This window comes from Marmota monax, unplaced genomic scaffold (assembly GCF_021218885.2).
Source record: "Marmota monax isolate L192 unplaced genomic scaffold, Marmota_monax_Labrador192_F-V1.1 WCK01_AAM20220418_F8-fsc00129, whole genome shotgun sequence".
Taxonomy (NCBI): Eukaryota; Metazoa; Chordata; class Mammalia; order Rodentia; family Sciuridae; genus Marmota; species Marmota monax.
In genome coordinates, this window is record NW_026693811.1 from 3,007,448 (window position 1) to 3,024,341 (window position 16,894).

At 33.4% G+C, this 16,894-nt stretch overlaps 1 protein-coding gene across 10 annotated transcripts in view; it reads left to right on the forward strand.

Annotated features, from left to right (window-relative positions):
• The window catches only part of Slc4a10 (solute carrier family 4 member 10), a 312,110-nt gene that overhangs the window by 254,848 nt on the left and 40,368 nt on the right, over nt 1–16,894 (forward strand). For all 10 annotated transcript variants that reach the window (XM_058584951.1, XM_058584950.1, XM_058584957.1 and 7 more), the window contains 3 exons: nt 325–458; nt 845–1,090; nt 15,863–15,968. In XM_058584951.1, the coding sequence (XP_058440934.1) occupies nt 325–458; nt 845–1,090; nt 15,863–15,968 (486 nt within the window). The remainder of the gene's footprint in view (nt 1–324; nt 459–844; nt 1,091–15,862; nt 15,969–16,894) is intronic.

Below are 16,894 nucleotides of genomic sequence, written 5' to 3' on the forward strand. Positions count from 1 at the left end.
CTCTGGTTCTTACCTCACAAGTCCATTTCTAAAATATCTGAGCCATGTTTCTGTCTAGACACTATTTCTAAATATGTTCAAACTTTCTGTGAGGTAAGAGACAAGTGAGGCAGGAAGGTAGAGAGGACACTTCCCATTTGTTACCATTCATTTTTGCCCCTCTTGGCTCATTCCCCTGCTCCTATTCTATATTCTTCCCAGAGTTGCCAGGCTTTGCATAGTGAAGAAAAAAAGAATGAACCTGTATATTTTAAACATTTCTTAACTAGTTTCAATGGCCACCTGTACAGTTTAGGTAATGGAAACATTTATATCTTTACACAGAGTGCAATCGAATCTCTCTTTGGAGCATCCATGACCGGGATAGCCTATTCTCTCTTTGGTGGACAACCTCTTACCATATTAGGCAGTACAGGACCAGTTTTGGTGTTTGAAAAGATTTTGTTTAAATTTTGCAAGTAAGTGTTACATACTCTGGCCCTCAGTCCCTCTCTTTTTCTTTACTGTGTTTATTCTTTTCCTAACATCAATTTTGAAGGTCTGTTGAGAAAGTTGGAAGCAGCTGAGTTGATCCAGTTTGTCATTTCTGTCTCAGTGGAAACAGAGGGAAAGTCAAAGACTTATGCATATTGTTATATAATGTTAATAAAAACTAAGATTCAGTTCTAAGCACTGAGGAACCTCTTTTAGTTTTGTCCCTGAGTTGTTCCCTTTAGACAAAGTCTTGAGTTTCATTACTGGGGATATGAAGCTTATTGAATTAGGCTTATTTCTACTTATTTTATATGGTGGCAGGCTGTAAAATGACCTTCTTCCCACTATTATTTCCTTTTGTTCCTCCTAGAGAATATGGGCTATCATACTTATCTTTAAGAGCCAGTATTGGACTTTGGACTGCAACATTATGTATCATACTTGTGGCCACTGATGCCAGTTCCCTCGTCTGCTATATCACCCGGTTTACTGAAGAAGCTTTTGCTTCTCTGATTTGTATCATTTTCATTTATGAGGCTCTGGAGAAGCTGTTTGAACTTGGTGAAGCATATCCAATCAACATGCATAATGATTTGGAACTGCTGACACAATATGCGTAAGTACCATTTGCCCTGTTGTCTGTGGAACTTTTCTTTTCACAAATATTGTCATTGTTATAAGAAATATGAGGAACTTACTCAACAGAAGCTATGCCTTAAATTGATTCATGACCTACATCCTGGACTTTCAGAGTTGAATAGGATTCTAAAAGTCAATTAATTAGTCACTCATCTAATTATTGAGTTTATTATACCATTTCTGCCAAGAATATCTTCCAAAATTTCTATTTCTCAAGTAGTCCCTAAAATAAGTAGATAAGAAAACAAGTCAATTTTAATTTACATTGATTTTGACTTTGGAAAATATGTGTTATTTTGGTTTTCTTTTAAGTTCTTTTCAATGTATTATAACATAGTAATGAAAATCTAAGATTTCAGACATAAAGCAATGAGGTAAAAGAAACTCACTGAATTTGTGTTAGGTTGATGTTTGAAAATATGATAAAAATGTAAGTGAAAATTACTGAAATGAAATATTGCAGTATATGGCATTCATGGTAGAAATACTCCGGAATTTCTCACTGAATTATATTATCGTTGAGGATTAAAGATGAGATTGCACCTATTGCTCTTTCTAGTTTTGTTATACCAGCAGTTGGAAATTTCTCAGGTTGTTCCTGTAGAGTATATGTGGCCATTAAATAACTCTTTCATTTAATTCTAGAATTTTCGATTGCATTTATATATAGATTTGTATACAGCAAGTATTTGAAGCAATATATTCTTTCTGAGACACTTATAACTTCTGCATCAATCACCAGGGTTTATCCTTGGAACTGCTTAGATGTGGGTGGCCTCAAGCTTCTTGAGTCTTTATTTACTACTAGTTGTTGAATGTTATAATTTTGTTAAGAATGATCTAATGATACATTTATCTAATGATACAGTGTTGAAAATAAAATGGTTCTTTAACTTTTTCTTGGTTTTCAGAGATAGATTAAATAATGCATGCATCCCTATTTTTAGACAAGAACCAAAGGGGTAATGTAAAATAACTTTCCAATAAAAATATATAAAATAGTATGAATAGTATTAAGAAGGGAATAAGAGTAGGTGTCTGGGACACTCAGAAAGAGGCAGATTGTAAGAGCAATTAACCAGAACCAGGGATAAAATTGATACATGCCTTTTCATTTATCTTTACTTAAAAAGAGAGCAGTATACTTGATTTTAGTTATCTTTGTTGGGATATACAATTCTTTCTGTAGGATTTTTTTCAAACTGATACATGGCAGGTACTATGCTAGGTGCTGGGGAAATCATGAAAAAAGATATTCTGTCCTGCAGGAGTTTCCAGTTTACAAGGCACCAGAGACAGATAACATGATGAGATGAGTGCTGTGTGAAGACATTGCCAAGGTACTACCTCAGAAGAGTATCTCACCCAGATTTGGGGTTCAGAAAAGCCTTTCTAGAGGAAGTCCATAGAATAAAAAAATCAATAAGGGTTAGAAAGAGCTGAGGAATAGGGCAGGAAAGTGGTTCAGACAGAGGGCATGAATGTTCGAGATTCACTGAAGCTTTGAAATATTTGTCTGAAGTCAGATGGATAGTGGTAAAACACAAAACAAAATCCAGGTTTTATTACTTTGACATAATTTAGTACACCAATCCTAAAAATGAACAAATTAGCACTCCAAAAGAAATGATGTAGAACAAATAAAATAGGTAAAAGCAGAATGGTTTTATTTGAAGAGGTGGGAAGGCACCAATTACCCACCCTTCTGGATGTTCTGTCAGCCTCAGTGGCAGCTTTTCAGGGACTTCAGACTGAGGGGCCAGTTTGATATCCCCTTATCTAGAAAAGAGGAAGTTTAGAAAAGAAGAATTGAACCCTGGATAATGTTCACAGCTTGAGGGAAGAAGAATGAAAAAAATTGTAAATCAATAGATGAAAAAAAAAATAAGAAGAAGTATCAGAGGTGTCAGTTAAAGAGAAAACCACGGGGTGAGGTCAGGTTTCTATCCTGTGACTCCTTGCTTCTGATTAAGAATGATGTCACACATGTGTCATTAGCAATTCATGTTCTGGACTGGACAGATTTTCATATTGTGTACATGCATTTGATCAGGAATTGCCATTACTTGCTTTCTGGAAAAGCAAAACCAATCTTTTTATTTTGTTATGTATACATATATTTATTAGCATACTTTTAGTTATGTGCATTAAATAAAATACAAAAGTCATTGCTCATAACACCATTTTAATGTATTGCATACTTGCACAAAACATTTAATGTTTCATGAAGTTCCTATGACACTTGTAGTTGCTTGCTTGTTCTGACCTTTTCATATTAATAAATGTTAAGTGTCATTATCTTAATGCCTATCTAAAGTTTCTGCTTCAGATGTTGTTGGACTCATGCTTTCACAAATTTTATTAGAAAAAAAATTTTAGAAAATGTTATAGCCTGGACATACTATATCTGAGATTGCAATTTTTGTAAATTGAATATACCTATAATTGTATATATAAGCTATTATATGTCATATATTTTATTGAGGTGTAAGATATTGGGGAAAAAGCCATCATGTTCAGGATCTTCATTTCAGATATTCTTTGTAAATGGGCCTGCTATATGCAGATTTCCTTAAATTCATAGTTTACCAATCAAATAACAAAATGTTTTTGATTTGTAAAAAAAAAAAAATACTTTTCTAGTTCCCCTGGCATCTTAACCTCATAATGTGGTAATATGTAGACCTTACATTTGAAGATGCACACTTTCCTTTCATTGTGCCAAAAGCAAGTGTCAAGATAATCTATTTAGTTTTGAGAATATATATATTATACCAGACGATCAAACTGAATATGTCAAGTTAGAAATAAGTAATGAGTTTAAGCGAATAATTTTTCTTCTTTGCTTTGATTTTTTTCAGAAATGGCAAAAATAGAATAAAATGTTCTGCTTGTGTAAGATGAAATGTTCCTTCAGTGTATAATAATAATCTAAAGTTCTCAAATATGGCTAGTTAAAGAAAGATTAAGGATATACGGATGTTTTGCAAATGGTTGGGTCAAAGCAAAGTGCAAGATCTATTACTCTAATTTCCATATACATGTAGATTGGAGTTAAATAAAATATAACAATTATCAAGATGTCAAAGGAGTGATCTCACTACTATGTGATGTGCTATTTTTTTTCCTCTCTTATTTTCTCCAATACTTTATTCAGCCCTCTACACAATCCAGGATAGTGATCTGTTTTGAATAAATGATGATATTTAATATCCTTTTTCTCATCTCCAAGTAGATTTGAGTCTCCTGTAAAGTACAAAACATGTAACAATTTTATCCCCCATAGTACTAGCATAATACTATTGATGCTTAATACATATTTATTAACTAATCATGTTGAAAAATAATTGACATAACCTGGCCTGTCTTGTTGGACAAGTAAAGACAATTGTGCTAGTTCACATTATCTTTAGTATTATCATAAAGATTTCATCCAGAAACTTTGAATAAATTTGACAGATTATGAAATTCTTAATATGAAATAAAGATGTATAAACCTATATCAGAAAGTTAGTTCTGACTGAAAATTTGGACAAGGTGCCAATATGATGAACCCAGAACCCAGTGAAGCAGGACTAAAATTTGCAGTACTTCAAAAACTGATCAGGGATCGGGGAGAAAGAACATGAAAGAGAAGTTTTTATGGCTCATGGACCTTTTAGGACTTGAAAAATAAAAGGGAAAAAAATAAAGCATAAAGTACATTTAGGGTAACCTCTGCACTTCAACTTTCTAAAATCACATTTTTAGATGTATATCAACTAAATTAATTCAGAATTGTTTGCAGCATAATTTGTAATTATATCTTTATGTGTTTGAGTAATGCCTATGTGCCTCCACTAGTTTGATCCCCTTAATGGCAGGCCCAGGACTACTATGTGCACCTTTGCGTTCTCTACCTGCAAAACAATTAGCACATATGATATGAGCATGTTTGTTCATGTTTTTACATTTCTGAACATGCTTCTTAAGCTTGATATGCATATTGACATAAAGTTTTTCCTCTCCAAAAAAGCTAAATTTAAGAAGGTTGATTATCTGATGCCTTAAAATCAAATAAATAAGTACACTGAGTAAACAAACCTCTTACAACCAACTTCATTCTTGATAGAACTTCAGGACTTCTTGCTCCTATCTAATTATGATTTTAGTACACATTAATCAACATTTTGCCATCTCCCCACCACCCATACACACTCTACCTAGCCTCTGGTAACACTATTCTACTCTCCACTTCAATGACATCAACTGTTTCAGACTCTACATAAGAGTGAGATCAAGCAGTACTTGTCTCTTTCTATGCCTGGTTTATTTTACTTAACATAATGACCTTTAGTTCTATTCCTGTTGTCACAAAGAACTTTCTCTTTCATGGCTGAACAATATTCTATTGTATATACATATCACATTTTCTTTATCTATTCATTAGTTTATGGACACTTAAGTTGTCTTCATGCCTTGGCTCTTGTGATTCATGTTGTAATAATCATGGCAGTGCGGATGTCTTTTAGACAGACTGGTTTTATTTCTTTTGGATACATACCCAGTAGTGAGATTGCTGGATCATATGGTACTTGTGTTTTTGATTTTTCAAAGAACCTGCATATTGTTTTCTACAACATTTGTACTAATTTACCCTCTCATTTACTGTATGAAAGGGTTCCTTTTTCTCCACATCAACTATTATTTTTAGTTTTTTTGATAATAGCCATTCTTACTGGGGTGAGATTACATCTCATTTTGGTTTTGTTTTGCATTTCCCTGATGATTTTTTACTGCTAAGCATTTTTCTTGTATCTATTCACATTTGTATTGTTTTCTTTGAGGGAAAAAAACATCTATTTAGATCTATTGTGCATTTTTCATTGGATTATGTGTTTGTTTCGCTATTGAGTTGTTTGAGTTCTTTACATATCCTGGTATTAACATCTTGTCAGATGGGTAGTTTGCAAACATTTTTTCCAATTCTATAGATTGTCTCTTCACTCTGTTGATTGTTTTTTTGCTGCCCCAAAGCTTTTCAGATTGATGAATTCTATTTGTCTATTTTCACTCTCATTTACTGTGCTTTGGGGATCTTATCCAAAAAACACTTGCCCATTTCCATGTCCTGAAGCATTTCTCAGTTTTCTTCTAGGAGGTTCATAGTTTCAGGTCTGATATTTAGATATTTAGTTCATTTTGAGTTGGTTTTTTCATATGATGAGGGATAGAGGTTCTAGTTGCATTCTTTTGCATTAAGTATTACATGAACTCAATCTTATTTTAATGATAAATCTTGTTTCCAATAGCAGTGTATCCAGCAGAGTAGTTTATATTCACTGTTTCAGTGATACTGTCCCTAATGTTTTTTTTTTTATCTTTTTGTCTATTCGCTTCCAGAAAGGTAGAAGACTGATAGCCTTTGTCAAATTTACTCTTTAGATCCATTTTCAATTACTGTTTTCCTTTTATATTACTATAGTTTTGAATTATAGATTTTAAATACAATTATCTACTAGTATTTCTTATTCTTGTTAAATATCAACAAAAAGGCAGTAATTTACATGAACATCCAATGTTGAAAGGAGAATGCTAAGCAGGAATCAGTGATTTCCTGATTTATTGCATAAAGATATACTGAATGGCTAAAATATAGAACCATATTTTGGTGAGATGTGATGACTGTTCTCAGAGGTGACAGTCTATGAAGTACTGACCCAATTTCTCTTTGCTTCTTGAATTGACCTAGATTTAAGGATATATTCTGAAATATTTAAAGTGAAATGGAGTAATATTTTAATTTACATTAAAATACCTCAGCACAGACACTGTGAGAATGTATATGTTAGTCATGGGCAGCTATGCTCTGAACAAAGTACAGCAAGTGTTAAAGCAGAAGCTGCATTCTAGCAAAAGCTCCTACAAACTCTGTGGGTATTAGCCACATCTCAGCCAACAATGAGGTTCTGCTGAATGTCAAAAATGGATTTCTGTGGACATAATTACTGACTTGTTAGTCAGTATTACTGAAATGTACTGGTCAAATTAAAGGTAATCCAGATAACATGGATTGACTATGATATCCCTGCTCCTGCCAAAAAAGGATATAAAACTCTAGTTAGTAAATTGTGCAGTCTCAACTCCTACGGAGGGTACTCAAGACCTGATTTGTACTCAAGACCTAATCAAAAGTGTCCAGCCATCTTTGGCAATGGCCACCTACTGAGAACAGTACCTGAGTCCTGATTATGGAGCATTGTCACATCATCCTTGAATGAACTTTTCATGCAAGATAAAGTCAAAGTACATAAAATAGAAAAAGTGGAGATTCAATTAGCTGATAAAAGAAGTTATAGGAATGTTTTTTGCCTTTATTTTTAAGGAAAGTTTGTTTAATATATGTCTTTGAGCATTACTAGAAAATAAAAACAAACCTGTACTCCTCATCCTTACCTTTCTGAGATATATTGGGGCATAATTTTTGAGTCTATCCAACTTTTTAATATTTCTTTCAACTGCTCGAATTTAAAATTTTCTTTTAAAGCACTGTTTCGGAACCATTAAGTAAAGCAATTTAAATCGTCAACACAGTTTATTTTTTAAAAGCAAGTATTTGTAATAAAAATATTCATACACAATTTCACTGGATTTTTATATCCTTAAAATTCATTGTAAATGAAAAACAGAATAAATAATGAAAGTCTATAGATAGTTGACAGATTTGATAGAAATATGTAGTTATAAAAGTTATGAACCATTGCTGTAGTAATTATCTAGCTATTTATTTATAAAGTATCAGTTAAAATAAGTTCAGACCTCATATTTTAATTTCAAAGAAAATAGTACTTTTTATTTTCAAAGTCCCTTTGATTATTTTACTTTTTATTTACTGAAATCTTGTGGAGCAGATAAGGTCTGTCTTATGGAACAGGTTTTAATGACTTAAGATTTACTGATAATTAAATGAAGCACAGAGAAAACTCAGTTTTTCAATGTAATATTTTTTCTAATTAGATGGCATGATCTCTTTTCATTAATGAACTTTATCTTACCTGTTGATTGGGCAAATTGCCACAGATTCTTTATGAAATTAATGTAATGCCAATATTGGTACTTTGTATATAATTTGATAATTTCATTCAAAGTAACTGCCATTCCTACTGGGACATTTCTAGCGAATTTTTCTTGTTCATGGAAAATGTGGATGCATTATACATACATTCATCTTGGCTTTGCTGGATGTTTCAAGTGTCACAGCTACTACATACCTGATTGTATTAGTCATGTTTAGAGACATTTCAATAACTTCTATTAGTGGAAGAAACATTTACATTTAACTATGGAAATTAATATTTTAATTGCTCCGAACACTATATTTACTAGATATTTATAGAACCAGTCAAATTCAGGTAGCTTAAATTTTTTTTATAAATGCCATTTTTTATAACATAGGGTGTTGTATTCTTTATAATATAAGTTTATGTGTTTTATATTTGTTGTAACATACAGGAAAATATCAAGATAAATATATATACAATTCTGCAAAAGAAAGACATTTATATTATAGCTCTCAGTTGCAGGTACAACATTTTAATATGCTAATCACCAAATTACTAATACTTTCTCTCCAAGACTATTCAAATATCATGTGAAGTGTCACAAAATATGTTCTAAAAATGAGTGGTCATTGCCAGTATCAATAAAGTTTGTATACAGGCCAGTTCTCTTCTACTCATCCATTATGTCATTCATTTCTTCATTACATAGGAGTCTTCACAGTCTATCAGAACTTTCTCTAGAATTGATTAAGAGGCTAGTTTTATTTCTTCCAAAATTTTTCACATCGTGATATCTAAATAAATAAATAGTTCATGGTAGAATTTTCTTTTCAATTATAAAAGCAGAATTTTAGGGGCTAGCAGGGATGTTCCTACCCACTCTGAAATCATATAACTAAGTATTAGGGGATGCATTAAGCCCCCTCCCCATTTTTGGTGTCCTAATCCAATCTGACTGGTATCTTCTAAGAAGAGGAAATCTGGACTTACTAAGAAACCCTATAGATGTGTTTGCACAGAGAAAAGACCATGTAAGGACACAGCAAGAAGGCAGTGCTCTGCTTAACTTGGAGAGAGGTTTCAGAGCAAACCAATCCAGATAATGCCTTGATCTTGGATTTCTAAGTCTCTAGAACTGTGAGAAAATAAGCTTCTGCCTTTTAAGCCACCAAGTCCATATTATTTTGTTATAGAGGATATAGCAAACAAATACACTGAATAAATACTTATATTTGAGCCCTATTTATGTTTGGAGTTCTGAGAGGAAACTCTTACAGGCTTTTCCTTCTTTTAACTCTTCAGACTTCAGACTAATAAATACAGATTTATTCTTGACTACTTTCTCTCACATATTCAGATTACCCAGAAGATTCTAATGTCTCAATATGCAGAATTCAGACACTTTCTTTTTTTACTGCCCTTTCTTCACATTTTTTTTTTCTAGATTATAGCAATTGCCTTCTAACAGCCGTCTCCAATTTTATGTGTGGGACAAGACGAACCTCAAGACTGGCCTCCACAGCAGACTGGACTCTCAAAGCAGACAGAATCATTCTTTTGAAACCCAGGACAGATCACTCTGCTTCTCAAAGCCCACTGCTGGCTTCCTGTGACCTGCAGGGTATTGCCCCACCTGTCCCCTTTGCTTCTTCTGCTTTACCTGCTGCTCCAAACACACTGGTCTCCATGCTTGCTCAACCTCCTTGGGGTATTTCTGCCCATAGGCCTGCACATTTGCTATCGTAATTTTTTTTGGTCTAGAATATCTTTCCTCAGATTCCTATGTGGCTTCTTTTTTTCCCCCTTTCTTCAAAATCATGCACTTGAGAACATTTTGATCTAAAATTTCAATACCTCTCCCTCCCTTTCCTAACATATTATACAATTTACTTATGTTTTTACCGTAAAGATTATTGAAATATCAATAGGTAAAATAAAGTTAGCCCATTTTAAGTGTGCCCTTAAATGAGTTTTAACAAATGAATATGACAGTAATTGATGTACAAAACATTTTCCAAAAATATTTTGTTATGGGTCCTTACATAATGACATTATATGTACAATAAATATTTAATTATAGTTGACCTATGTGCTTTCACATAAAGGTATAGGGTGCCCAAAGGTGTAGAGTGGAAAATATTGCCAGAGTTATGTATTTAGAGGCCAAGGAGAAGATGTGCCATTTGTATGGAAATGAAATTCAAAGAGAGAGTTTATGAATTTAATGGAACTAGTATGTTTGTTTTTAGTATTAGCTGGTTGTGGCAGTGTTTTACAAAGTTATGTGACATTTTTAAAAAGCTAAAGCTACTTTTCTCATGATATGATACAGCTGTACATCAGAATGATGTCTTAAAAAGTATAACTGCAATGGAGTAAATCAAATGCCATGCAAGTATGATTTTGTCAAATGAACTCAACTTATATGTATAGCTATAAAGCTCTAATAAAAAAAAGTATAGGTACTTAGCAAATCCACTCAAAGAATACAATCTGAAATATGGAAATAGGTGTTTTTGTAAAATGCTTGACACTGTATTATTTAAATAGTAATCTGAATAGAACAAATTAATGTTTAATAATAGATGAATAAGTAAACTACGTTGCATGTTATTAAAAAGAAAAATTGTATGCTTATAAAAATATTTTGAAAATATACATAAGAAGAACTACTGAAAGAAACATACCAAAAAATATAGTAGTCGTGATGGAACACCATCAGAGATTTCTTTTTCTTTTTTTTATTTTAACTTATATTCTGTAGTGTGGTTTTGTTATTCTTTGTAATTCAAAGTACTTTTGAAACAAAACAAAATCATTTTAAAGCCATGTTTGACTTTACAGATAGGTCATGATTTTCTGATTTTATGCCTTATATTCATTCCTAACTTGCTACACAGCACTCTGGAAGCTAATTTAGTCAATAAAGAGGCTTGAAAAAAAAATGAATCACGAACCATTACTGTTCAGTGCACACAGGAAGGTACTATTAATAACCACAAAGGCAAAAGGAGAGCATCTGCAACCCGGGGACTAAAATTAGTAATAGTGGTGAAGGGAGTTTTACCAAACCGTATTTCCAGAAGGCAGCCGCAGGCTTCTCTTGTGTAAGGAAGACTGATCACCTCCATTAGCCTAGAAACCAAAGCAAAGACTTCTGGATGAGGGCATTTAATTATAATGTTTATCTAATCACTCTGCAGCCATTTAGACAAACAAGATGGCTTAGAGCACATGCTTTTCCGTGGGTAGTAAAGGGTAGCAGAGGATGTTTTTGGTAAAAAGTGCATTTTAAGCCAAGTGATCCAATATCACTTATTGGCATTTTAAATTGGTGTTTATAAAAAATGTGGAGAAGTAAAATAAAGTAAAAACAGTGAAGTACAGATACTTCCCTTTCTACCTTATAATCAATGGTAACTGTAATGTTTAACGATGATACCTAAAACCTAATCAATATGTATTTTCACCTGTATTAACTCGTTTATCCTCATAATAACCCTGTAAAGTAGACTACTATCATTATCACCTCTTTATAGATAAATCAAAGCATAGAATGCTTAAATTACTTGTACAAAATCACTTAGTTGAATGAACATAAGAAATTTGGTTGGATGCCCTGGTATCCTAAGTGACAGTATGCACCTAAAGAATTTGTGTGTGTGTGTATGTGTGCGCGCGCGTGTGTGTGCACGTGTTAATTCTTCTATCGTATTGTGAGAATCACTAGAAATTATTTTGGATGAGATTAGCAGAAGAACTTTTTCTGAACTCAAACTCCATCTTTTCATGTGTTATTTCTAATGTACTTTTCTTCCTTTTTTATAGTTGGAATTAGAATAATTTGGACCAAGTTTATTGGTACAGAAAATGATAGAAAATGATATTTTTCTCATTTCATTTTTAATTTATGGAGTCAGAATATCTGCTTCTCATGTTTAAAAACATAAGAACTGAACAGTCAGGACCCTTCTTTGGGCCACCAAGGATTGGCACAGAGATCTTTTTAAACTTTACACACAATCATATAGCCTCTGAGAACTGTCCACTGATTCCAGTTATCAGATATGTTGACTCAGGAAGGAACAGTGGCTTTCTTGGCTATCCTTGATGTCTGTGATATACAAAGTAAATATTTTAGATGAAAACATATTTTTCCAGTTTGGAATTGACTTACAAATGAGGAAAGTTATTTGCCAGAGAGAGTCTTGATAAAGGCGTAAATAACCCACATCCACTTGAACACCTAGCTGTGCAAAAATGTCTCTCCTATGAGATTGCCATTTTTACATGGTATTTGTAGCTTAGCACTTTCATTGAGTCAGTTAAAGTGTAAAAGTAAATACACAGCCAGGAATACAGTTACACATTATGCCCTTTTATCCACTAGCACATATGATTACTTTGGGCAGCAGAGAACATGGCCTGAGGAATGGTACACATGACAAACAAGGTGAAAGGAAAGCCATATCACCAGGTTTATATGGGGTTAAGAGAAATATGACACTGGACATCAGGACTGAGGGGGGTGGGGGTGAAATAGTTGTCATGATATGAAGGCAAGGCTACATGGTGCTTTGGAGGACACATAGGTCCTGAAAAACAAAACAAGGAGAAACACATAGCACAACGTAGGTTGCTTCATTTGTTTCAAGTCTCCTCACTTTCTAACTATACTGTTAGAAATGGCACCAAGTCACATCTAGAAGCATCATATTATAGCTGAAAGAGCAGGAGTTACAGGGTCAAAGAGATGTATTCAAATCTAATTCTATCAGCACAGGCTTTTGGATAAGTTACCAAATATTTAGGTTTTCCCTCAATATCATATGGAAATTAAATTATTAGCCTAGAAAACATAAAGTGCCTCCTATCATGCATATAGCTATATGCATGACATTTATATATACAGATAGTAGCTACAGAAATCATATGTATGTGTGTATACCCATTTGCACAAGGGTGTATTCATTTTTACTATAGTGCTGTCTTTCTCCCTTATTATGTTTCCTCTACAATAAACTGGCCATATTTTCTCTCTTTTACATCTTAGTCATCTCTTAGTATCCTTGGGTGATTTGTTCTAGGACCTCTTACAAATACTAAAATCTGCCGATGCTCAACTCCCTCACATAAAATGGCATGATATTTGCATATAACCTACTTGCATTCTCCTGTATTTTTAAAATCATCTCTGTAACATATAATACCTGATACAATGTAAATGCTATGTGAGTAGTTATTATACTGTATTCTTTAGGGAAAAATAGCAAGAAAAAATGTCTGTAAGTGTTCAGTTACAGAGGCAGTCCCCACCCCCAGAATATTTTCAATCCATGGCTAAGCTAAATCTGCAGATGCAGAACCTGTTTTATGGAGGGCTCACTGTATATATTTACTTTGAAGCAAAGCAAAGAGAGTGCTAGCATATTACAGAAAGCACTAGGATTCCTTTTATGTTACATCAAGATGAAAGTTGAGTTTTATATTTTGTACAAGACTGAAGAATGAACCAGAAAATAGTAGTGATGATGAGCATGATGATGTCAGGCATAGTTCCAGAGGTACCTACATGTTACTTATTTTTCACAACAGTTTTGGTAGGTAAGCTTTTTTGTCTCCATTTCACACATGAGGAAACAGATTTAGAGTGGTTAAGTAAGTTGCCCATGGTCTCAGTCAGTAAATGATAGAGCTGTCTAGTACAAAATCCTGTGTTCTGTGACTATGTACAACCAATCTGGCACTTGGGCACAACTTGCATTCATCAATGTCTGTTAGGCTAGTAATAGACATCTCCAGTGTCTTTGTTTCCCTTCTGCTGACACAGGCCGGTGCAGCTGATTGTAGCAGCTACAGCCTGTGTATTCCATTCCTTTAAAACCCTTGTCAAAACTTCCTCACTCCTCTGGCCTCTGATACCCATCAACAAGTGAGCCCAGCTGGAGAATCCTCTAATATCCCTTAATGAGAGCAAGAACCATGCCTGTCCATCTTGCCCAGATCAAGTAGAGTTTCTCAAAATAATAGTCCCTCTACTCTGAGAAGCATGAAAGAATGGTGGAAAAGCAAAACAGCCAAACTTCCTGATATGGATGATGAAAAGAGATTGTGGCTAAGGTACACAGAGGTTTACCAAGTATAAATTATAAAATTTTCCCCACAGCTATAATATTAGCAATAGTGGTTAGATTATACAGTTATATCAAAACAACTAAAACAGGATTCCAATGAAATTTCATCTTTGGTACTATACGTGGATTATCTTGGAGCCCAACCACCATTTACAAAATGTTTCTCTTAGAAAATGCATTCTGAATGGCAAAATAGCAGGAATATGAATGACTTTTTGGAAAACAAACTATTCATTAATTGAGGTTCATGTAGAAGGCCATACTTTTGTTAGTTGTCTTTGCTTATATTCTCTCTCAATAGCTTATAAAGTTATAAATAACATGTGGTCAGATTATATTTTCATATGACAGCAGAATGCATTACAATTCTTATTACACATATACAGCACAATTTTTCATATCTCTGGTTGTATACAAAGTATATTCACACCATTTTTTGTCTTCATACATGTACTTTGAATAATAATGATCATCAGATTCCACCAGCATTTATAACCCTTCCCCTCCAGCCCTGTGCCCTATCTAGAGATCATCTATTCCTCCCATGCTTGTCTCCCTATCCCACTATGGATTAGCCTCCTTATATCAAAGAAAACATTCGGCTTTTGCTTTTTTGGGGATTGGGCTAACTTCACTTAGCATTATCTTCTCCAACTCCATACATTTACCTGTAAATACCATGATTTTATTCTCTTTTATTGCTGAGTAATATTCCATTGTGTATATATGCCACATTTTTTTTTATCCATTCATCTATTTAAGGGCATCTAGGTTGGTTCCCCCTCACACATCAGATAGAGCACTAATCTCTAGGATATATAAAGAACTCAAAAAGCTAAACACCAAAAAAATAAATAACCTAATCAATAAATGGTCTAAGGACCTAAACAGACACTTCTCAGAAGAGGATATACAATCAATCAACAAAATATATGAAAAAATGTTCATCATCATTAGTATTTAGAGAAATGCAAATCAAAACCACTCTAAGATTTCATCTCACTCCAGAATTGTATTTTATATGGCATAAAAATACAACTGTTCTCAAATCTTTCTTTTTAAAGAATCTAGTATTGATCATGGCATTGTATTCATGGCACTCAGAAAAAAAAATTGTTTATTGATTATTTGATGTTTAATAGGGTTATCACTTTTCACAAAGAATAGTACATCCTGAGATAGCTATGGTTCTGACTTAATTCAGGCTCTAATTTTGAATTTCATAGCAGTTATAAATTATCTTGACAATATGATTTACTTATATTTTTAAAATTGATATGGCTATACAATATTAACTATAATGGGTAAGTGGTATAACAATAGATTTGGATGCTTAAAATTTTTTCATGTATAATTTAGAGGCAAGTGGTTATGTTAGGGCCTCTCATTCCAGGAAATACTATAGAGTGGTCGAGTATCACAGAAATATATCTGTCTTGATTTTTGGAATAGTCAATCCTAATTGCTTGTCAGCTGGAGAAATTCTGTGAGTGGGGAGAAAGGACCATTTTCATATGTGTTTTGGGTACTGTGACAAAAAGCTATTTCAGACAAGACCTTATTTTGTCTTTTCAGATGTAACTGTGTGGAGCCACATAATCCCAGCAATGATACATTGAAGGAATGGAGGGAATCCAATATTTCAGCCTCTGACATAATTTGGGAGAACCTGACTGTGTCAGTAAGTAAACCACTGAAAAATAAATCCTATCTTGAATCACTTATTTTTGTTGATTGACATTCTGAATCAATTATTGCCAGTAAAGTAAAAGTTTTGAATGCATAAAATTTTGAAAGGGATAACTTTAAATTCCTCCATTTTAGGTATCCATCAGTAAGCCGGGGTTTCACCCACTATCAAATGAAAAGGTTTTTCTAATAGTTTGTAGGCCTGAAATGCTCTGAAGGCACACATAAAAAGAACAATATGTGTGCATATATTTTAGCTTGCCCATAAATATTTAAGATAGAACTATTTTTAAAAAACAATCATTATATATTTATCAAATATTTAAGTCATGTGATGAATTGAAAGTACTTTAAATATGAGTGCTGTTGACCTAAATGAAATCACATGGCATGACTCAATCTGCCTTCCATGTAAAGAACCCAGAATGTTTTTACTTTACTCTGATACACGGCTCCAGCTGCTCAGAATATATAGAGGGGGAAGGGATACTTTGGGTGGACAAAATCACTTTTCTTAACAGAATTCTGTTACTACCCTCCACAGAGCTTTCTTGTTTCCATTTTATTCTCATCTTCTATTCAAGAAAGGTGACCAACATATTTTTCACCAATAGTGTTAAATCCTATGCCTTTGTTTTATTTTCTTAGCCTTCTTTGCTTGCTTTCTTCTCAGTTGCATTTCTTAGTTCTTCTTTATCTATTTTAATGTTTGTGCATCTCTTTTTACATTTATATTTGCATTCTTTACTTCTATTCAGTGAAATCTTATCATTTGAAAAACTGAAAGTGTCCTGCTTTTTATAAGCATTAAAATCTCTGAGAAGCTCTAGTTTCTTTTCAATTCTTCCCATTTACAAACATTACAATCCAAAGCTTTAGCCACTTTACCTCCCTATGTAAGCTCAAATTCCATTGTGA